This window comes from Procambarus clarkii, chromosome 36 (genome assembly GCF_040958095.1).
Source record: "Procambarus clarkii isolate CNS0578487 chromosome 36, FALCON_Pclarkii_2.0, whole genome shotgun sequence".
NCBI classification, from domain to species: Eukaryota; Metazoa; Arthropoda; class Malacostraca; order Decapoda; family Cambaridae; genus Procambarus; species Procambarus clarkii.
The window spans coordinates 30371944-30396806 of NC_091185.1; the positions used below are offsets into that span (position 1 = coordinate 30371944).

At 41.4% G+C, this 24863-nt stretch overlaps 2 protein-coding genes across 2 annotated transcripts; one reads left to right on the forward strand and one right to left on the reverse strand.

Moving 5' to 3' along the window:
* Positions 1–684: 684 nt before the first annotated feature.
* Positions 685–12827, reverse strand: Bap55 (Brahma associated protein 55kD). The gene is made up of 7 exons (XM_045739253.2): positions 12581–12827; positions 9492–9665; positions 7684–7820; positions 5109–5165; positions 4754–4933; positions 3924–4193; positions 685–1981 (listed from the first exon to the last, which is right to left on the reverse strand). Exons 1-7 carry the CDS (start codon positions 12603–12605, stop codon positions 1580–1582), a joined length of 1245 nt encoding a protein of 414 aa, XP_045595209.1. The 5' UTR covers positions 12606–12827; the 3' UTR covers positions 685–1579.
* Positions 12828–14301: 1474 nt separating this feature from the next.
* On the forward strand, positions 14302–19711 carry LOC123756290 (replication protein A 14 kDa subunit). The gene is made up of 4 exons (XM_045739363.2): positions 14302–14571; positions 16077–16157; positions 18223–18325; positions 19527–19711. The coding sequence occupies exons 1-4, from the start codon at positions 14473–14475 to the stop codon at positions 19595–19597; spliced, it is 354 nt and encodes a 117-aa protein (XP_045595319.1). The 5' UTR covers positions 14302–14472; the 3' UTR covers positions 19598–19711.
* The last annotated feature ends 5152 nt before the right edge of the window (positions 19712–24863 follow it).

Here is a 24863-nt window from a genome sequence, read left to right on the forward strand (position 1 = left end):
AGCAGGTGAGTTGGCACCTTAAGTGACCCCAAGTGGCCATCTGGTGGTGCACTTGGATACTAGAACAAGGATGGTTGACACTGGGCAGATCCCCACTTACCTTGATTCCTTCTCTCGTCAAGACAAAAGTTGGTTTAGTTTTGCCTGTACTTTCTGTGGCGTTTTACTGTTATGAGGTTGATCTTAGGTCCTCATACTCAACAATTAATGTTCAAATGGTCTGCAAAAGTACAGAAGCCCTTAGTTTTGTAGTCGTCTCTGTGGTACCGATTGATTGAATATTAGATTGAAGAGAGGCAACTAGAACAGAAGCAATTCAAGAAATAAAGAAAAACCCCAAAATATTTCTTCACATATGCAAAATCAAAAGCAAAATCCACTGCCAGTATTGAACCTATTCGTACGAGTGAAGGTTCATACACTGAGGATGACAAAGAAATTAGTGAAATCTTAAAAAAAAAGCAGTATGAGGACATGTTTAGCACTCCAATAAACACCATGAAAGTCGAAGATCGGACAACTTCTTTATGTGTGATATCCAAACCCCTGTAAATATAACTGATATCAACACGAGCGTGGCAGATTTTGAAAGAGAAATTGACAACATTCCCTTCAGATGTGTCAGAGTCTGGAATAGTTGTAATGGCTTATGCAAAGGATGAGAATTCTGCTAAACAAAACTCATTATACCAAATAATTTTATTATCCATTGATGATAATGGCATCACCTTTACAATATTTTTCACTTTTATGACAAAAATGCAATAGAAATGTTGAACACCCAGAGGTAATCAGAGTGACTGCCTTTCATACGCACTTCCACACACACACGGCAGGATCACGGGATACCTAGCATCATCACGCTAGCAAAAATCATGTACAAAGTAATTAGTTGTTCACAGACCGGGAGTAAGGTACTCCATATCAACTGTTGGGGAAATAGTCATTCACTTCCCATAAAAATGGCTCCACTAATGCCATTTCTTGAGCATTAATCACATACATGTACTGTGCACTGTACCTAACTTGCCATCACTGCCATCTAGGCACCTCTCTTCCCAACCATTAATCTCATGACAGATTAGTTCGGCAGGGGTAAAGGAAGATGAACTAACAGGTTTGCAGAGAGAGAGAATAGCATTTATGGTAAGCCAGGAAGCAAGCAGTATTAGTGCTACATATAATAGAGTTCTTATTCACCAACAACCGATCGAGTTAACACACACACGGGTTTTAACTTGAAAAGTTTTAAACTATATAGCAATTTTTCTTTAAAGATAGGTGTATCAATCTCTCTGGGCTAATCCTTTATCACTGCTAACTACAATTTAAAATCTTTTATTATGTTTGCAAACCGGTGTTGCTATTATTTTACACCAAGACGGCAAGGATACTTTTAATCAATTTTATTTTATGAAACCTATTCATGTAAATTTCAATTATGTTAAAAAAAGAGAATACTACTATGGCATGCAACATATACAGCACTGCTATTACACAAGCTTTTGGTATTCTAAAACCAAAAGTATAAAATGTCTAATGTATAAAAGTAATTATACATTAACCTGTATAATAAGTTTCACGGACATTTTCGATCAACCTGAGACTTCCCCGATTCTTCATACTCCTGCTTGCTGATCCACATCTGTTGGAAAGATCCCAATGAAGCAAGAATTGAACCTCCAATCCAAGATCCAAATCTTCTTTCCGTCGTTCCTGTGGCCGAAATCAACTTGAACCTCATATTAGGCGGCGTTCGGCTCGACAGGTCCCGATTAAGACGATCAACATAACCATTGAGGAGCGAGTTTCCTCCCGTGACGATCACACCAGAGTAGAGACTCGGTCGAAGGTCAATATCACACAGGCCAATACTTGTTGAAACAACGTGTGACATGCCAAGCATTGTTGACCCAACACCCTTGATGTAACTGGGATCGAATAGGCTCTCTGTGATTCTGTAGCGTTCAGTTCCATATTCCTGAAACAGAAAACCATTATAAAATAATAATATACCTATTAATATTTATGTAATAGTATTGTATAATTTTTTAACACACATCAGCAACATATAAAGCTGGCAGACATCAGAAAATCCTTTAAGAACCTAAACATGGAAGCATTCAAAAGGTTTCATACAGCATACATCTGACCAGTGCATAAGCCGCACCAGTGTGGAGCCCCCATCTCAAAAAGCACGAAGTTTAAGAGATTCTCAAAACTTAATGACACTCAACATAATCCAGATCATTGAGTTTTGTTTCATCAATCTGTCCTGATAGCTTACTTAGGGATAGACTGAGGAAACTAAACTTAATGATGCTGGACAGGAAAAATAGGGGTGGAGACATGATCCTCAGTGGAATCCATAAAATTGAGAAACTCAAGAGAGGATGTAAAAAGATATACAAATTAAAAACAAAAAATACATGTAGCAATGGAACCCAAATGTGTACACAGAAATTGCAAAAGTGCTAGAGGTTTAAGAATCATAAAATGGAACCAATATTGGAAGAGACCTAACCTACAAGTATCAGAAGCACAAACACGATCAAAATCACAACATGGATTTTGGAAGGAAGAGGATAGGAACTTTGAGAAAGGGATAGTAAACAAATGAAAAATGAATTCAAGCTTATTCTGAAAGTTTATTAATAGTAAACTGCATGTGAAGAATAAAATCCAGACATAAAGACTGGGTAACAGATTAAGACAGGAGGAAATGAACAATTAAAAGTACAGTATGCTGGTTCAAAGCGAGGAATTAACAGTACAGTACCAGACACACTGGATTTTGGACTATAACAGAATCCTAGATGTGTCAAAAGACAGTGTAAAAAATAAAGTCCTAATTGATTTGGAAATAAAGTATTGTAGTTGAGTTGGACAGAATTTTATCTTGGGTCCACCAGAGATTATTTTCACAAGCATCTTTGTAAACAGCAACCTTTCCACAGGTGGCAACCAAGTGTGGAAAAAGTTATAGTCCCACTTTAAACCAGTGACAATTGTCCAACATGGTAGCCAAATAAAGTACTGTAACTAGGAAAGTAATACCCACATGGATGATATATCTTGAGAAAAACTACATAATAATGAGAAAATATGTATAGCCACCAGGCCTTCAAGCAAACACTATACATACTGCAGTAATCAAATATGAGTGTTTTCCTGACCCAGCGGGCCACCCGCAACGCATCGCAAGGTAGGCCGGGCGTTGCCCGTGAGCGCAAGATCGAGGGTACCCAATGTTAAACTCTTTCACTCACTCACTAACAATGTTTATACAGTACTCACTAATAAGAAAAAACAAAAATGAATTGATTGTGTTAATGTCATTACCCGAACTGCAAGTATTGTTTTAATAACTGCGTGAATGTCATCACGATGCCAAAGTACAGTACTGTAATTAAGCATTTCTGCAATTTTTTTTCTTCTGTACAGTTGTCTGCGTTCTCTTTCTAGAGTGACTAGGAGCAGGACTGCCATGTACAGGACTCCTGCCATGTACAACTAGGCAAGTATAGTACTGGAGCAATCTGAGAGCAAAACTGCTTTTGGGCAGACAGAATTTTTTATATTTTGGTCATGTTAAGCTGACTTTCAACCACTTGGACTGGACGGTAGAGCGGCGGTCTTGCTTCATGCAGGTCAGCGTTCAATCCCTGACCGTCCAAGCGGTTGGGCACCATTCCTTCCCCTCGCCCCATCCCAAATCCTCATCTTCGCCCCTCCGCAGTGCTATATAGTCGTAAAGGCTTGGCGCTTTCCCTTGATAATCACCTTACCTCATCATAACTTCTTCCTTGGCTTGTATCACCACCAATGGATTACTTTACTATACAGTAATATAATTGACTGATATATCTTGTAACTTGATACAGTAGTCTCATCTACAAAGAACATGTTTACATAAAACTCACATTATTATAGCCAGAGGGAAACTCGTATGGTTCTGTGGGGATGCCGGTGATGGTTTCTTCATCATAAGGAGCTTCGGAGCAGTGAAGCATCGTCTGTTGAAAGTCACGAACTACTTCCCGCTTCATGTAGTTGTGCCACGAGGCCGTCACCTCGGGTAAATTATTCTTCCTTATCCACTTGGGCCGATCACCTTCCTTAACTAATTGCTTGTCAGCGATCATGTAGGTAGGGATTATATCCACTTGATTTTCTTTAAGGAAGTTATTTGCCTGAAAATATAAACAAAATCTTAGATTAAATATTAACACATTGAGAGTACCCATGAAAAAATCTCTGGAATACAATCTGTTCTCCAAAAACATTAGAAAGTTTTCTTTGGCAAACAGAGTGGTACACGATTCAAATAAGCTCAGTGAGAAGGTGGTGGAGGCCAAAACCGTCAGTGGTTTCAAAGCATTATACGACAAAGAGTACTGGGAAGATGGGACACCCCGAGCGTAGCTCTCCTCCTATAACTACACTTAGGTAATTACTAGACACAGCACCTAGGCCACAAATGGGATGCATTAGGAAGTGATGTGGTGGAGGCTGACTCTATACACAGTTTCAAGTGTAGATATGATAAGAGCCCAATAGGCTCAGGAACCTGTACACCTGTTGATTGACGGTTGAGAGGCGGGACCAAAGAGCCAGAGCTCAACCCCCGCAAGCACAATTAGGTGAGTACATGGCTACTTTGAAGTCAGTACAACAGTCAGAAATTTTACCTTTAAAGTCAAAACGATTCATAAATCTTGTTCATAATCAACATAGTTCAGCGAGCTCCTACCTGGTTCAGAAGGAAGTCTCCACCGAGTGGGGACTTGACAATTGCATGCTGGAGAACATAGCCATCATGAACGGGAATTGCAGAAGTGTGAGTAGCACCAGAATCCAAGACCAGGCCAGTTGATCTGCCATTTGCAAAAGCAGCAAGAACAGCAGACTTCACCAGGAAAAATGCAGGTACCTAGAACACATTAAAAAAAAATAAAGAGTGCATTTAATGTTATGTTATACTGTACTGTATATAAAAAAAATCAATTTTTTGGTTAACAAAATCAACACAAATTCCAAAATAATTTAACACAAAATTAATGTTTCAAAGAAACTACAATACATCTAAAAATAATGTCCAGACTAACCTGATACTTCTCAAATACAAGCTCACAAAGTCGCTCTCTCTTGCCTCTTGCATTCCACTGAAATAGAAGGGAAAGTATAAATACACAACAAAATAAATTATACCAACTTAAAATGCCAACATCTTTATTATCAAAATGCTAAACAACATCCAAGTTCTTCATCAGCACTTGTATACAATTAAGAAATGTTACAATACTGAAGTCCATCGCTACATTACTCGGCTTTCTGCGAGTCGCAATCGCCGACAACCTGTATGACGGTATGTTAAACAGTACAGTAATACCAGCACCAGTTTCCTCATCCTCATGCACGAGCTCATGCCTCTGGCGCCTTACAACCAGTTGCTCCGGGTAGATGGGACTCGACAGCGTGGGAAGGTAGCTCATCTAGGGGCAGGAAAACCCTGATATCAAACCTCTGCTGCCTCGTGGCCATACCCCCTTTTGGGACGGGCTTCAGGAGTCAACCTCGAGGACAAATCCGGAGCTGGAGCCCCTAAGGCAGTTTACTATTAACTTCAACCTCATTCTGGCAGCTCCTGTGATGGTGCTGGAACCAAGCGTATTGGTATTTGCCTTTCCATTGGACAATTTCAGCAATGTGGAGAGGGGGTACCTGCTGCATGGGTAACAGCTTCTCCTCCATATCGACCTACCCAGGCTTTGCACCCTGGAGAAGACACTCCGGCCTCGACAACCCGAGTGCAACTCCTTAGTCTCTCGAGACTGATGGATTCCTACTGTACTACTACTACCAGCACCCTGCACGCTATGCCGTTTTGGAGAACAGTGATTCAGTGTATTTAGGCTATTATTTTCACACCAAGTTCAGAAGTGTGGTTGAAATTTTGCTTTACATAAGTTGAGCATGGGCTTGAGCAAACTGTACTAGCTGGCTAGCAGCTTGAACAAACTGTACTAGCTGCTAGCAGCTTGAACAAACTGTACTGGCTGTCTAGCAGCTTGAGCAAACTGCAGTGGCTGTCTAGCAGCTTGAACAAACTGTACTGACAGTCTATCTTCTCTTCTTGAGGTTATCTTGAGATGATTTCGGGGCTTTTTTTTTAGTGTCCCCGTGGCCTGGTCCTCGACCAGGCCTCCACCCCCAGGAAGCAGCCCGTGACAGCTGACTAACACCCAGGTACCTAATTTACTGCTAGGTAACAGGGGCATAGGTTGAAAGAAATCCTGCCCATTGTTTCTCGCCGGCGCCTGGGATCAAACCCAGGACCACAGGATCACAAGTCTCGTGTGCTGTCCGCTCCGCCGACCAGCTCCCCTAGCTAACAGCTTGAACAAACTGTTCTGGCAGTCTAGCAGCTTGAGCAAACTGTACTAGCTGGCTAGCAGCTTGAACAAACTGTACTAGCTGGCTAGCAGCTTGAACAAACTGTTCTGGCAGTCTAGCAGCTTGAGCAAACTGTACTAGCTGGCTAGCAGCTTGAACAAACTGTTCTGGCAGTCTAGCAGCTTGAGCAAACTGTACTAGCTGGCTAGCAGCTTGAACAAACTGTTCTGGCAGTCTAGCAGCTTGAGCAAACTGTACTAGCTGGCTAGCAGCTTGAACAAACTGTACTAGCTGGCTAGCAGCTTGAACACTTTGTTGATGCCAGTGAAGGCAGGTTTCAACAAATGCAATTTGAGCCTTTTGAATACTCTCACAGTTCTTATGGTTGTGCTTGACAAGCTTTCTGACTTATATTCCTACATCATGGCACCCATTAAACTTCCCACTACTCCTGCTGCAGTAAAAGTGCAGAAATTAAGAAATTAAAGGTAATATTGATGCTGAAAAACAAAACAACCAAGACAGTAAAAGATAAGGTAACAATCCTCTTTTGTGGCAATGTTTCAGTCTTTTACCACATTTACAAATGTACTACAAGCCCATGCATAAATAAAAAGTTCAGAGAGATTAACAGACCATTTTACTGAATAGTTCCAGTCCAGTCAATTCAACCTGCTGCCAAGACCAGTCAGGTAAGAAAATAACAAGTATGGCCTGGGTTTTTATTGTGGGCCATCCACAAGTTAGCTAGAGCACTCTTTGATGGGCTTTGTAATCCAAAAATGAGTGGTCATGGATTATTTCACAAATGCACTTTCTAGTTGAATTTATGGCAAGACTGAGCATTATCCAGTGTCTGTGGTGGGTATTGTGGAAAGTTCCCCAATGAGTTGGTGGAGAATGTCGACTAATCCTGGCAGCCAGATATCTCAGGATATCTCGGGAAATCCAGCAATTTACCAGATGTTACCTTGCGGTTACTTTGCGATAATTTCGGAGCTTAGCGTCCTCGTGACCCAGTCCTTGACTAGGCCTCCTGGTTGCTGGACTGGTCAATCAGGCTATTGGACACGGCAGCTCACAGCCTGACGTATAAATCACAGCCTGGTTGATCAGGTTGATGTTGCAGTAATATAACTAACAAAAGTAAAGTAACCCATCAGATACTGTAATGCAATAATACAGCTGTAGCAAACAGAACCTGGCAGCATTTCCTGGGACAACTAAAACCAAAGGACCTTCACTTTACAAATACAGTAAATGAAACGAGACTTAAGAGAGCATTACCGTGGCTTCTGAGAAGAGGATGGGATGGTACTGGGATTCACTCTTGATGCACTTCTCATAGGAGTAGTCCAAAACTTTCTCAAAGGTGTCCCAATCCTCAATCATGCCTTCCTTCATGTAGTTCACCACCTCACTTCCTGGTCAATATAATAAATATTTAAATCATTAACGTCGTTAGGTCGTCAATGTAAACTTAACACGAGTTACATCCTATTTGGAAATGTTCTTTAATCCTGCCTTTTTACTACATGTTTCACAATTCACAAATGTATAACTATAGCAATCAACAAAACTAACCAAATTCTTCATGATATAAATTATCCCAAGTAGGAAAGAAAGGGTATAGTTTGCTGCTCAAACTCTGGAGATCGCAGTAGCCATTTTGTAACCCTTGACCTAGTCACACAGCCTTAAATAAGCTTTGGGAAGGTTGAGTTCAACGATTGAGATAGATTAGATAGATTACACAGGTACAGTAATTATATTGACAGATTACATACTGATAGTTTACAAAGACAGTTTAGAGATTATAGAGTTTAGATATAAATGTATATGTTATATAGATATAAATGTATATGTTGAATATGGCAGTAAGTGATAGATTAATGATTCTAGGTCGACAATGAGTCACAATAATGTGACTGAAGAAGCTAACATCATCACACAATTTGATAATGGTCCAGGACAAACCGAAACGGCGTCACTTCTCCATCTTCAGAGTTGTGGTTTAATCATCAATTCTAGGTTGAATTTTCTCTATACAGTACAGGTATTTTTTTGTTCTTCACTTGTTAAGAAAGTTGAACAAATTAACTCTCCAAAGTTCACTTTACAATTGTGTGGGGCCAGATGCGGAATATTTCCGTCAATGGACTGGGTGCATGTGTAGAAATAGAGTACAGTAATTTGATTCCTGATAGAGCCTACTTGGGTGTGCATTGCTAAGCACCTTGAAAGAGATGTTGTAGTATTGCCTCTATATATACTAAGATTCTTGGGAATGACAGTCCCTAAGGGAGCATGCAAATGCATAGACAACATTCACTCCCTTAAGGTGTTCCGTTTGGAGTCAGGGGAGTTCTTCATCAGCAAACTGGCAGTCTTGTAGCAAATGGTAGACTATTCTTTTCAGTGTTAGAAGGGATCACATTTCTATCAATTATGCCTTTTAAGGACTTTCTTATCTTGCGAGCTATTCTTGTAGCCGAGTTTTATGGGTGGGTGAGGCTCTTTAGTGCCACTCTTGATCAGTGGCTACATATTGATTTACCTTCTTTTTGATGATCTTTTCCACATAACTATTAGTTCCATTGTAGGCAAGGACACGGCCTATTTTACAGTTTGTCAACAGGTGCCAACCCCCCAACCCCAATCCTACGAACAACTCAAACACCAGTTGCAAATGAACATGGAGCATCTTAAAAGCATATGTACATCTACATAGTATTATCTATAAGCAATAAGTTAAGCCAGACTATATAAAAATAGAATATTGCAGTTAAACATATCAGGATAGCGAGTTCCCCATAACAACTTTTAATACCTGCTTGTCACACAATTAATAATAACCCTTCTGTAGTCATACAACACCTACTAGTAATATCTGTACCAATAACTATGCTAGCAATACCTCTGTAGTCATACAACTACTAGTATTATAACACCTTTGTAACCCCACAACTGCAGTACAGTACTAACAATACCTATATCCATAACCATGCTAGCAATACCTCTGTAGTCATACAACTACAGTACTAGTATTGTAACACCTTTGCGACCACACAACTGCAGTACTAGTTCTGTAATACCTTTGCGGGGAACATGGAGAGCAACAGTATCCACATAATATTTCTTTTCGTTGGTGTCTATGTCCTCAACAACTCCAACCCACGATGGAATATCAAATTTGGGAGAATCTTCACCGGCGTAGCCAACCCGCAGTGAAGAGTGGCCGGGATCAAACACCAGCGCTCCCACCTCATCTGCAAGAACAAAGTAACATAATGGTTTATTTTCATAACAGTAGCCTAAAGTTGTTAGAACAAAAATACTAAAAAGAAAATCCACTGGGGCTGTGGGGTGGGCTCAAACCTATCATTGCCAGGCTGCATACTCTACCGCTAGACCACCGTGAGTTGTAAAAATGTCATACAACCAAATTTCTGCTGAAATCACTGGAAGTCTGGAGGCTCCTACTACTACTACATAAACCCCACACATTATAAGGTTGGTAAAAATACTAAACATTGGTTAATTTTGGACAATTATCAAATTGAAATTGTGAATCTAAACAGCAAAATGTGCAAAAGACAAAGCAAAGACAGTCAAAGTGCACGGGGGGACGGGGGGATTGTGTGAAAATTCTGTTCTGGCTTCAGTAGAATCCTCAGAAATCCTTGTGTATTCAGTAGAACTCCAGGTTGCAATTCTTATGCCATGTTGTGGCCTAGTCGACTAGGGTGTGAGCGTGGGAACACCCACAGCATAAGTTTTAACCTTCATCACGGCTCCTACGGATTTTCTCATTGACACATCACATTAGTGCGATAACTCTCTCTGTATTATTATTATTATATTTGGCTCGATCTTCCCATACCAGGCCCGAAACTACTACTCCTGGGACAACACCTGTCCACATCTGACTGGCCAGTCCCCCCCAGTGAGATTATGTCCGACAGCCGGATGTGGGATAGAGCCTGCACCCTGATATGTAGCTTAAGAGCCGCACACATACCCAGGGAATGGACTGTCTCAGGCAGGCAATGTGCCCACAACACACAAACCTTGAGTGCAGCACTTAAGGTATGGAGATTCATAAAGAGGCACTGACTTGTCGTCAACTGGATAAGGACCACCACAAATGAGGAAGAAGATACATCTAAATGAAACATCCCTTGTAGGCGAGGACATTCTCTCAGTGTCCTGCACTGGGGCTACTTTCGCCGGCTCATTTTCCAGCAGACGTTTTCCTGTCGGGGACTAACCATCAAAGTCCATGTCGCCCCTGCCCTGGGAGGCGTCCAGAATGGAGGCTCCAGCATCTGCCTGTAATGTAAGTGCCCCCCCCCCCCCTGGGTGACTGCTTCCAACCCACACAGGTCCAAGAAAACCAGCTGAAGCCCAAGAGGAACTCTCGAGGAAGAGATGAGAAAATCCCTAAAGCTGCACAAGCAACCAGCAGGTGATGACATGACGGCGGTCTGATCCCAACCATCTTCAGACAGACATAGCTGCGTTGGAGAAGGTTCAACACTGGGAAAAAGAAAAAAATAATAATAATTCCAGAACTAAGTCATTTCTCATACCAGGAATGTTTGAGGGCCACAGATATAACAACACTGCAAACCAGACATGACAGGGCAGATGTTATGAAAACTTTTAAAATACTAAACAAATTGGACAATGTTGATCTGGACAATTTCTTCAAAATGTCAGGTATAACACAAACAAGGAGCAATGGTATCAAGCTCAACAAGCTACAGTGTAGAACCAAAAACAGGAGATGCTTTTTCACCCATGGAACCACGTACCTGCAGATGGTGTAAATAACAGAACTGTTGAATTATAAAATCCAACTAGAATAAATCAACAGCACAAATATGAGAAGGTGGGGGGGGGGGGGAAGAGACCTTTAACAAGCTGCTGGCTTCCTGTCCTCATTCAGGCCACTAGTGTTAATTGGCCCCCAGGTAAATTTGGGTAAATTATATAAAGGTGTTTTATGAGGTGGTTTACTTTATGAAGTGACTGGGGTTGCGACTTGTGACATGAGAGAGATGAAACTACACGGGATCATCCAGCGTCAGAGAAGATAGCAACGTCGTGGTTTGTTTTGATTCGCCAGATGTCAACACCAACCAATGCATCATATGAGATAAAGTAGACAGTTTAAAACACAGAGTTGGCCAAACATAGAAGAGGGTCTAGCAAATACTTCCAAGGCCATGTGATAAAAAATAATAAAATATAATGTGATTCAACTTTTATTATGCAAGTGAACTAGAGTTAAAAAACAAATTGAAAATGTGCCCCTTTTGATAAATTTGCTCGCTCCCCCAACTAATACACTATTTGGATACAGACCCATGGGGGCACTGCATTATTTGGATACAGATCCATGGGGGTACTGCATTATTTGGATACAGACCCATGGGGGCACTGCATTATTTGGATACAGATCCATGGGGGTACTGCATTATTTGGATACAGACCCATGGGGGCACTGCATTATTTGGATACAGACCCCATGGGGGCACTGCATTATTTGGATACAGACCCATGGGGGCACTGCATTATTTGGACACAGACCCATGGGGGCACTGCATTATTTGTATATGCAAGTGCAATGCACTGAAAAGGAGTTGTGGAAGCCAAATTCATCTCCACCTTTAGGGTCAGATTAGATAAAAGAATTCAAAGTCAGGAAAGTTAAATTATAGCACAACAGGTCCAACACCAGGGCAAAAAAAAAATGAGCTAGGCCTACCTATCCCGTAGCACCGTTAGGCGGTCCGTCTAATTATTGCAAGCTACCACAAGCTACACAAGCTTCAGAAAGCTTCCTGGCAATACGTTAGTAATGAATATGATATATTTACTCATTATAATGTTGGTGCTGAATGTACAACACGAAAAACATAATTTTAATCTGAAAAAGTATTTTTTTATAAAGACATTAGACGAAAATAAAGAGCTGGTGATGCCAAATCAAGTCGACGATCCAAGCGTCGGTTAGGTTAGGTTAGGTTAAGTTTGGTTTGATTAAGTTAGGTTAGGTTAGGTAAGGTCAGGTCAGCCTAACCTATCATATTTATTCATTACTAACGTATTGCCAGGAAGCTTTGTGTAGCTTGTGGTAATTAGACGTAGGCACTGTTAGGTAATTACCACCACTCACCTCCACCATAGACTCCACCACTCATGGTCCTCTTCCTCTATACCAGGCGCTGTGCACCCCAATGTTCCTCCTCTCGTGACTACAGCCTACTGGTGAGTCGCTAGGCAGTGAGAGGATTTAATTAGTGAGTCTCCAAGCAGTAAAAGTCGCCAATTAGTGAGTCGCCCGGCAGTGAGAGTCGCCAGGAGCAGGAATCAACAACAGAGTCGCCGACAGTTTGTTTATGTGAGTCGAGGCGCCTCATAACATCTTTATAAAGTCTTGAGATATTATTAAATTATTCCTAAATACGACTATTGGTGACTAGCTCTATACTCTGTGACATGCTTTTGAAATATAGAATTGTTTTTTATGCCTGTAAGTTATTATACTAGTATGTAAATCACATATTCATCTATTTACTTATTTATCTATGTTAACGTTATTTAATCATTTAATTAACACAGTTTTCAGTACTCAGTAATGATATAAGTGCTATTGGTCTGACTGTATATCGTCAATTAATGTTTCATAATAAATATTATGATAAACATTTAAAATAAATCTATTTCTCGAAAAATTCATTAGCTGTATCGCCTGCTTAACTTTTGCACCTTTTTAGCGCTCACTTTAAATCTATTTTCATTTTGTGTTTATTTTCTTATTGCAAAAAGTAACATTGAAGTACAATGGGCTGTTGTGAAATTTTGGTGAGTAGATAATACATTCTCGCAAAGCTAATAACTTGCATATAGAGATTCGGGCAAGTCTAAAAGTCTTAACAGCTCCTGTAGAATAGGTAGTCCAAGTCCTTGGCTTTCAAGTTGAAGACCCGAGGATTCACGAAGTAGTTACGCAAGCACTTGCGAACGTGTACATCTTTAAATCGTGTATCATCTCCAAGCTGTATTTTAAATTTAACTTTTTTTGCCATTTGCGGCTTCTGTGGGTAGGCGGTTCCATGGGTTTAAGACCCTGTGGGTGAAAAAGCATCTACTGTTCTCAGTTCTACATTGTGGCTTGTTGAGTGTCTACTTTATCCCTTTGAGATGGTTTTTATTGTCTTAATAAACGTACTTGAACGTAAACTGCTCTAACACGAACAAGGTTGCAAGCTCAATAAGCCGCAATGCAGGCCACAAAACCTATTTTTTCATCCATAGAGTTATGATAAAAATAGATATATGAACCCATGGAACTGTCTACCTGCTGAAGCCGTACATGCGAAAACACTGCATTCATTTTAAGGTTCATCATCCCCGGGAGACATCTCCCGTCACGCAGGGTGCAGTCGCACCTCCACAGATCTCCAGTATCATCTATTGATACTGGTAATGGCTCAAAAGGGCCACCACGTACGGGTTATTCATGCCCGTGCCACCTTTTGGGTGGCTTAATCTTCATCAATCAATCAATTAAGGTTCATCCTGATAAAATCACCAGCATAAATGGGAGGGACCTTTGACAAGCCACAGGCTTCCTGTCCTCGTCGAGGCCACTAGAGAGATGGTGACCCTCACATAAATTCAAGTAAATTCGGAGAAGAAGCCAACGCCACGAATGTCCGAACGTCGAGATCACACACACTAGTACAGATTCACTAATAACTAACCAAGTTATTTATAGCTAAAAAAAACAGGGAAATAATTAATCTATGCATTATTTAAATGTTATAAAGTCTATTTTAGGCGTGTTTGCCCCCGTGGAGGTTTTGTATATGATGTAAACATGTGATGAGGCTTGTTTACAACTTTACGCGGGAAGGTCCTGTGAGCCAGAGTCTCCCCGTCTCTATAGGACTTGTTGAGCTGAGTCAATAGAGTCTCTCCGTCTCTATAGGACTTGTTGAGGTGTATTCCTGTGTTTCCGGGGCTGCTTGAGGTGGATCAGCGTGTGTACGGGACTGAAGGAAGATGGAAGGTGTTGTAAGCGAGGCTCGCACGCGGGTCAACGGTGCCTTACTGGCCCAGTACAACAGTCGTCCCGTGGTGCTGATGGGTGAGGTGGACAAGGTTAGTGGTGGCAGTGCTAGTTCATTGGTGGCACTCCTGGTGCAGCGGTGGCACTCCTGGTGCAGCGGTGTCGGTGTCACGCCCGGTGCAGCGGTGTCACGCCCGGTGCAGCGGTGTCACGCCCGGTGCAGCGGTGTCACGCCCGGTGCAGCGGTGTCACGCCCGGTGCAGTCGTGTCACTCTCGGTGCAGCGGTGTCACTCCCGGTGCAGCGGTGTCACTCCCGGTGCAGCGGTGTCACTCCCGGTGCAGCGGTGTCACGCCCGGTGCAGTCGTGTCACTCCCGGTGCAGCGGTGTCACTCCCGGTGCAGCGGTGTCACTCCCGGTGCAGCGGTGTCACTCCCGGTGCAGCGGTGTCACTCCCGATGCAGCGGTTTCACTCCCGGTGCAGCGGTGTCACGCCCGGTGCAGCGGTGTCACTCCCGGTGCAGCGGTGTCACGCCCGGTGCAGTCGTGTCACGCCCGGTGCAGTCGTGTCACTCCCGGTGCAGCGGTGTCACGCCCGGTGCAGCGGTGTCACGCCCGGTGCAGCGGTGTCACGCCCGGTGCAGCGGTGTCACGCCCGGTGCAGCGGTGTCACGCCCGGTGCAGCGGTGTCACGCCCGGTGCAGCGGTGTCACGCCCGGTGCAGCGGTGTCACGCCCGGTGCAGCGGTGTCACGCCCGGTGCAGCGGTGTCACGCCCGGTGCAGCGGTGTCACGCCCGGTGCAGCGGTGTCACGCCCGGTGCAGCGGTGGCACTAATATTATTTTGCCTTGCTTGCCCTGTAATATATATATATATATATATATATATATATATATATATATATATATAATATATATATATATTAATCAATCTTGAGAAGTAGCTCAGTTGTGGTACCAATCCTTTCTGTTGTCTAAATCAATCAATAAGTTTTTATTTATGAGTTAGTACAGCATATGTGGTAATGTTACATGATTGGTATGTGCATCTAGTACAGCACTTGTGGACCTTATAAAATCTTTACTTACACTCGAGAGTTTCTGGAAAGTCTTATGGCAAAGGAAGGAAGAAAAAATCGTAACAATGATAATGATTTGTGGTGATGATGTAAATGATCATTTCTCTTTATTTTACATAATGTACTAAGAGTTTCTGGAGCTTACAAAATTCTAAATCTATTGTAAACAGTGCTTCATTAAGACGACTACTAATGCTTGCTTTGTTATGCATTTTCCTATACTGTACTGCCACCATTCCCAACACCTCTTCATCTTGTACTTACTACATCAATTATTAAATTTTGACATAATATTAATAATAATTTATTCACAAGACGGTACGAAGGGTTGGAGAGATTATATAAGATTGGGATTGTTATATTTTTGCAAAGCCACTAACATGCATAGTGTTTCTGGCAGGACATGTGTTGACCATGGGTTCTCTCTCTCTCTTTGGCAATAATCATGACATTCATAGATTTAGTTTATTTTGCATCTCCATTTTGAGAGCAACAAAATTAATGTTGTATTTGTTTTCAGGTGGACCCTTCAGGCAGAATGGTTACAGTGAGGGCAAGTGATGGCCAGCCGGTGCAGGTTAGGTTCCAGCAGCCTCTACAGGTAATGTTTTTCTCCACGTAATACCTCTATCATTATGGGGCTAATTCCTCTATTCAGGTGATGTCTCTCCTCGTCAGAATTATCTACTCTGTGGGGGATCGAGTGCCCTCCTTTTTGGGACCTCCACTTTCATGCAGTTGCTGCCTTAAGGATATTGTCCAAGTTGCTTGCTGCTCTCGTGTGGTCGGTGGTAGTGGGATTCTGTTTCACTGGTTTGTCTTGCTGGCCAGCTGTGCTTGTCCGTGCTTTAGTCAGCCTGGTCTTTGTCATTCTTGTCCTCCTTCACATTTCATCTCACTCTTGTGGATGGAGCCCCTTGCGGCTCCCTGAAGCTACAATACAGATCTAGTGCCAGACGACTAGTTGCCATCAGTTGTGGAGTTCTTTTAGGCCTACTGGGGACCATGAGCCAATACCTGGCCCCCCCTCTAATGAGGCACATGGAACAGTGGCACTATGATATAATTGTCAGTGAATTGTAATCATATCCACCACCACTGGGGATGCACCCACAAAGTCAGCAAAGCAAAGCAGACCACTGCTAGTTACTGTATATAATATATTAAGATCTCAAAATCACTAAAAGAATTCCCTCCCCCCCATATGTAAACAATCAAAATTTCATGAAATTGGTGCTACCTCATTCAACTCACCTCCCTCCCTCCCTCCTTGTTTGGGGGAAGAGGAGTGAAGCAGACCGGGTCAGCCGGTTGCTCCGGGTGTCTTGACAGCTGGGTGGACAGTACTTCGGATTCGTAATCCTGAAGTTCCGGGTTCGATCTCCGGTAGAGGCGGAGACAAATGGGCAAAATGTTTCTTTCGCCCTGATGCCCCTGTTACCTAGCAGTAAATAGATAAATGGGAGTTAGACAGCTTTGGATCCAATTATTGTGTGGTACTTGGGCATCTTTCTAGTTACTGAGTTCATCCTTCTTTTAGCCTTGGGTTTTAGCCTTTTAGCCTTCTTTTAGACCTCACCAAATAAGTCAATCCGCCATTTTTGTCTGGTTCTTTATTGATCTGTTTCCTTTACCTCAAAGGTGGTTTCCTCTCCAAGGCAACATTGGGAGTATGTATATACACTGGGGGTTCTAGAATAGTACTGATGGCCACATAGTATAGTATGTGAGTATAATACTGAGGGCCACATAGTATAGTATGTGAGTATAATACTGAGGGCCACATAGTATAGTATGTGAGTATAATACTGAGGGCCACATAGTATAGTATGTGAGTATAATACTGAGGGCCACATAGTATAGTATGTGAGTATAGTACTGAGGGCCACATAGTATAGTATGTGAGTATAGTACTGAGGGCCCCACAGCATGGTATGGGAGTATAGTACTAAGGGCCCCACAGCATGGTATGGGAGTATAGTACTAAGGGCCCCACAGCATAGTTTGTGAGAATAGTACTGAGGGCCAGTCCAGAAATCAAGCGTTGAAGGTACAGTAATGAAATTCCCTATTTTGGATGGCATCAGTTGCTCACTGTCCCTGCCTTTCTTTGCTTTTAATTCCCATGGGGATTGGGGGCAAATTGAGAGTAAGGCAAGCAGGCAAGATGAATCCTTGGGTGACTTGGGCTACCATCTGGTGGTGTACAGTACTGTACTTGGATACTAGTGCATTGGTTGCTAATCTTTTTAAAAAACCACTTCACGTGTTTCCATATTTTCTCTCATTCATCAAGATGCATACTAATAGTTTATTTTGCTTCACTTGTACTTTCGGGGTGAATTTACGTACTTAAGTTGATCTATGATCCCTATGTTTTCCTTGTCTCTTTTATTACACTAAATTCTGATCCTGGTGTTCATTTGCCTTGCGTAAGTCCAGGAGCCTTGTGGATGTTTGTGTGATACCAGAGGCCAGTGTACCAGAACCATCCAAAAAAATGGCATTCCATTTTATTTAACACTAGATGTTTCTTTACTATATTACTGTGGCATGGCTTTTGCCATTTGTCTGAATTAATTATGATAATACTGTATAGAATTATTTTATAATTTTATATTTTATTTTACTGAGGAAAGTTATATTATTAAATTATATTCAAACAGGAAATTTTGGAAGGTGTCGTTGAAATTCACGGGGTAGCCGAGGGCCGGCAACTGGTGTGCAAGTCGTACATCACCTTCCCGCTGGACGATGCCAAGAATTTTGGTAGGTTTTACAAGACTTTCAGTACTGTTTATCGGGATGTAGTAACATTAAAATATTATGTACAGTACAGTATTATATTTATAGTAGGTCCTTGCCTTAATGAACTGCACTTTAACAAATTCCTGGATGGTCTGAACAGTTTGTTTGGTGCAGATTGTTCAACGGAACAAACAAAGGTTTATATCAGCAAGGCTTGTTTGCCCAAGACACTACCAAGCTTGACTGTCGAGATGCAGCTGTGTTAGCATCTGCCTTATGTAATTTTAAACTATTGTACTGTACATTGCATAAAAACTTTTAAACAAACTTAAATACAATATATTATTTTAACCATTATATTATAAAATAACAATATTTAAATATACACAACAGTCAAAAGTGAATCAACTTTTGTACCACAATGTTATTGACGATCGTCTAAATATTATTATACTATTTAAAATAGCTTGGTCAAAGCTGTTGGGAATAGTGGTAAGATAGATAAATAGTACTGTATAAGAAAAGGATTGAATGTTAGTATGGAACATTAATATGGGGAATATAATATATGGAACTGAAACTTATTTACATAAAGTTTATTTATAATATACAAGAAGGTTCATTGGGTTTGTGAGAGTACGTAGCATTGTGTTTACATTCTTGAACACCATTAGTACTCACAGCGTTTCAGGCAGGTCCTTAATCTAACAGATAATATTAAGTAGGTAAATTCTAGCAAAATTTATAAAATGTTAACAGGTACAGTACATTGTAAGAAAATATTGAGAGATTAGTATGCTTGCTTAAGAAATAAATTTGTTAGTGTATGTATGTGGGCTGAAAATAGTTATGATGAAGATTGAGCTGTGTTTTACACATGGAGTCATGGAAGGAAATGCGGAGTGGAGTAGGTGAAGTGCAATACACATGGGTGATACCAACACAACAGGGAGCCGGTCGGCCCAGACGACAGCACACTGGACTTGTGATCCTGTGGTCCTGGGTTCGATCCCGGGTGCCGGCGAGAAACAATGGGCAGAGTTTCTTTCACCCTATGCCCCTGTTACCTAGCAGTAAAATAGGTACCTGGGTGTTAGTCAGCTGTCACGGGCTGCTTCCTGGGGGTGGAGGCCTGGTCGAGGACCGGGCCGCGGGGACACTAAAGCCCCGAAATCATCTCAAGATAACCTCAAGATTAACACCTAAATTATCTTTATTTCAGATATGCAGGCATATGACCAAGCCATCCGACTGATTCACTCTGTGAAAGACAACCCTTGGAAGTTTGAATAACCTGACTTGAAATGATTATCCACTTGCCTGTTCTTTTGTGAATATTATGTCTGTCAAAGGAAATATTTGTAACGTGTGATTTTCTTTGTTATTAAATGTAAACCAGAAGTTTGATTTACTTGTTTATTCTCCCATTGATAGTTACTTAAAAAAAAAAGTGCCGCTCTTAAAATTTGTGTTTATTTTACTTAAATTTATAAATTTTTGAGCCAGAAATGCAATATACATTACAGTTCCATCATTGTAGTCACACATACTTTCATAGTATTGTAAGAATGACTCCCTCAGTTGAATACGAGTCAGCCTGTACACAATAATTATTAACTGTTCGTACAGTACCTGCAGGTAAAAGGGTTATTTTGTAAGTTTTAATTTAGTTCTATGGAAACGTGACTAGTATTTTTGACTAGAATTGTAGAATACAGTATTGACTAGAATACTGTATTTTTAATTTATGCAGGGTGTTTAGATTTCTAGTTTAGGCATATTTCTCGTTCTATTATTGTAGTCAGGGTTTAAGGTTTTAGTTTCTTTTAACAAATTGCTTTAGATACATTTTATAACAAGACTGTATTTCTTGTATATTTGATTTTATACAACAGATTTACATGTCCAACAGCTAAATGTATTATACCTTGTCGGTATGATCACCTTGGGCCATCTTGAAGTGGATCAGAATGAGGTGGATCTAACATCATAAGAGGGCATGAGTGATCAAATTCAGGTTGGGAAAAGCTAATCCCCCCTCATGTGATCACCATATTTTAAGATGGACTACAAATATAGAAACCACATAAAGGTCCATGATGACGAATTTCCAGATTACCATCGGGGACACTTGTCAAGGAATGAGAGAGGAGCTGCAAAACATCTGGAGGGAGCTGACAGGTGAACATGGCATGGAAGCGTCATGGTATAACTTGAAAAAAGTCATCACGGAACTCGTTAAAAAATGTGACATAAAGGAGAGAAAAAAAAAGGGAACTAGATGGATGACACAGGCAGTAAAACAAGAATTGATATCTAAGCGGAACCTCTGGAGAATGTATACATCCACGATGATGATCATTGATTATGAGATACATAAAAGGGCACCAAACTCGGCCACTCGGGGAGCCGGTCGGCCGAGCGGACAGCACACTGGACTTGTGATCCTGTGGTCCCGGATTCGATCCCGGGCGCCGGCAAGAAACAATGGGCAGAGTTTCTTTCACCCTATGCCCCTGTTACCTAGCAGTGAAATAGGCACCTGGGTGTTAGTCAGCTGTCATGGGCTACTTCCTGGGGGTGGAGGCCTGGTCGAGGACCGGGCCACGGGGACACTAAAGCCCCGAAATCATCTCAAGATAACCTCAAGATAACCCAAGAAATCAGATCAGCCAAAAGAAACTATGAAAGAAAACATAAAAGAAAGATCCAAAGTTCTGTGCCTATATACAGTAAGAAGTAAAAACAAAGGACTGTAGGACCTTTAAAAAGGTAAGAAATAACCAAATTATAATGGATGATAAAAGGGCAGCAAACACACTGAATATTTTACATCAGTGTTTGCACTAGAAAGGTTAAATGACATCCCATCACCCACAAATGTTTGAAGGAGGTGAAGAGAATGAATTTAAGGATATACCCATGACATGCGACATAATCAGGAAGAGCATCGACAAACTAAAAGATTCAAAAGCCCCAGGTGGGGATGGAATTCAATCTAGTCATAAAGGAACTGGTAGAAAAACTATGCCTAACACTGAAATTTGACTCCTGAGCGTGGTTTTTGAGCCGAATTCTCACTCTCTGCAAGTATTTTCCTTTCAAATTACGACTTTTTTATATTGAAGATATGCCAGTTACTGAAAACTGCGATGGGTCATATTTTGCACAACCCTCCCTGCAGTTTTCAAAATATCTGAAATTTCGGAAATTTGACTCCTCAGCATGATTTTTGAGACGAATTTTGACTCTGCACAAATTTTGTTTCAAATTACGACTTTTTATACATAAAATATGCCAATTACTGAAAACGGAAATGGGTCATATTTACATAAACCCCCCTGCAGTTTTCAAAATATCTGAAATTTCGGAAATTTGACTCCTCAGCGTGATTTTTGAGCCGAATTCTGCCTGCACCTATTTTCAGTTTCAAATTTCGACTTTTTATACCGAAAATATGCCTATTACTGAAAACTGCGATAGATCATATTTTGCCCAAATCCCCCTGCAGTTATCAAAATATTTGAAATTTCGGAAATTTGATTCCTGAGCGTGATTTTTTATCCGAATTCGAACTCTCTACACCTATTTTCAGTTTTAAATTACTAATTTTTATACCGAAAATATGCCAATTACTGAAAACGGCGATGGGTCATATTTTACCAAAACTCCCCTGCAGTTTTCAAAATATCTGAAATGTCGAGAATTTGACTCATGAACCTGATTTTTGAGACGAATTCTCACTCTCTGCACCTATTTTTAGTTTCAAATTACGATTTTTACAAGGAAAATATGCCAATCACTGTAAACGGTGATAGGTCATATTTTGCCCAAACCCCCCTGCAGTTTTCCAAATATCTGAAATGTCGGAAATTTGACTACTGAGCGTGATTTTTGAGCCGAATTCTGACTCTGCATCTATTTTTAGTTTCAAATTACGACTTTTTACAAGGAAAATATGCCAATTCCTGAAAATGCCGATGTGTTATATTTTGCCCAAACCCCCCCTGCAGTTTTCAAAATATATGAAATGTCGGAAATTTGACTCCTGAGCGTGATTTTTGAGCCGAATTCTGACTCTCTACGCCTATTTTCAGTTTCAAATTTCGACTTTTTATACCGAAAATATGCCAATTACTGAAAACGGTGATAGGTCATATTTTGCCCAAACCCCCCTGCAGTTTTCAAAATATCTGAAATGTCGGAAATTTGACTCATGAGCGTGATTTTTGAGCCGAATTCTCACTCTCTGCACTTATTTTCATTTTCAAATTACGAATTTTTATACCGAAAATATGCCAATTACTGACAACGGCGATGGGTCATATTTTGCCCAAACCCCCCTGCAGTTTTCAAAATATCTGAAATTTCGGAAATTTGACTCTTGAGCGTGATTTTTGAGCTGAATTCTGACTCTTTGCGCCTATTTTCAGTTTCAAATTTCGACTTTTTATACCGAAAATATGCCAATCACTGTAAACGGTGATAGGTCATATTTTGCCCAAACCCCCCTGCAGTTTTCAAAATATCTGAAATTTCGGAAATTTGACTCCTGAGCGTGATTTTTGAGCTGAATTCTGACTCTTTGCGCCTATTTTCAGTTTCAAATTTCGACTTTTTATACCGAAAATATGCCAATCACTGTAAACGGTGATAGGTCATATTTTGCCCAAACCCCCCTGCAGTTTTCCAAATATCTGAAATGTCGGAAATTTGACTCCTGAGCGTGTTTTTTGAGCCGAAATCTCACTCTCTGCACCTATTTTCCTTTTCAAATTACGACATTTTATACTGAAAATATGCCAATTACTGAAAACGGCGATGGGTCATATTTTGCCCAAACCCACCTGCAGTTTTCAAAATATGCGAAATTTCGGAAATTTGACTCCTGGGCGTGATTTTTGAGCCGAATTCTGACTCTCTGCACCTATTTTCAGTTTCAAATTACGACTTTTTATACCGAAAATATGCCAATTACTGAAAACGGCGATGTGTCATATTTTGCCCAAACCCCCCTGCAGTTTTCAAAATATCTGAAATGTCGGAAATTTGACTCATGAACCTGATTTTTGAGACGAATTCTCACTCTCTGCATCTATTTTTAGTTTCGAATTTCGAATTTTTATACCGAAAATATGCCAATTACTGAAAACGGTGATAGGTCATATTTTGCCCAAACCCCCGGCAGTTTTCAAAATATTTGAAATGTCGGAAATTTGACATATGAACCTGAGTTTTGAGACGAATTCTCACTCTCTGCACCTATTTTCATTTTCAAATTACGACTTTTTATACCGAAAATATGCCATTTACTGAAAACGGCGATGGGTCATATTTTGCCCAAACCCCCCTGCAGTTATCAAAATATCTGAAATGTCGAAAATTTGACTCCTGAGCGTGATTTTTGAGCCGAATTCTGACTCTGCGCCTTTTTTCAGTTTCAAATTTCGCCTTTTTATACCGAAAATATGCCAATTACTGAAAACGGCGATGGGTCATATTTTGCCCAAACCCCCCCTGCAGTTTTCAAAATATCTGAAATGTCGCAAATTTGACTCCTGAGCGTGATTTTTGAGCCGAATTCTGACTCTCTGCACCTATTTTTTGTTTCAAATTTCGACTTTTTATACCGAAAATATGCCAATTACTGAAAACGGCGATGGGTCATATTTTGCACCTGGTGATATGGAGGTTTCGGCAGTGGTGGTGGAGGTTCATGCGGAGGATGCGGGCGTAGGTGTTGGGGGTTCCGTGTTGGTTTCTGTGTGGGACCCCGTGTGCCCCCTGCTCTGGGCTCCTCGGAATGGGAGGTTGAGTCCCCTCCTGTGGTGCCTGATGAGGCTTGTGACCTAGTGATGGTCCTCAAGGGCTCTGTGTCTGTGCCGCATGCTCCACGGACCAGCGGCAACATATGGTCACCCCCCTGCTGCTTCGGCTCCTGTGTCGCAACCTCTTGAACGTTCGTTCCCTGTGGTGTCGCCCCCCCCCCCCCGTGTTGCTGACCTCTTCCGGGGAAGCAGTCGCCTTGTCTTGGGGTGCGCTGTGTCGGAAGCTGGTGTGGCGTTGGGTGAGGCTGAGGTCCGGGAGTTCGTCCACCGTGTGGGTGCCCGGGGTGCGGGTTTTTCTCAAAGGAGTTCCTGATTTTTTTGAGGCGCCCTAAGGCCCCGCCTGGCGGTTCGATTCCGGAAGACCTGCAGGTGGTTTGGGAGGAGTACTATTTGCAGTTTCCGGAGAAGGATTATCCGCGAAAATGTGTGTATGGGTTGTCTTCACCCTTCCGCCACTTGCATCCCGCCAAACACACACCGAAACTACGACGTTGGTACAACGTTCGAACAAGTTTTAACACCTCCTAACCAGTTATAACAACCAATATAGCAAGTTGTAACAACGTTCTAATACGTCATAAACACGTTAAGCCAAGATGTAACAACTTTATTACAAGTTGTAACAAGCGGAAAATAGAGACAGTTTCGGTTTGTGTTTCCAGGGATGTAGCGTTTTCGGTGTGACACGGTTTGTGTGTTGTGAGCCTTTCAGGGGGTTTGTTATGTTAAAC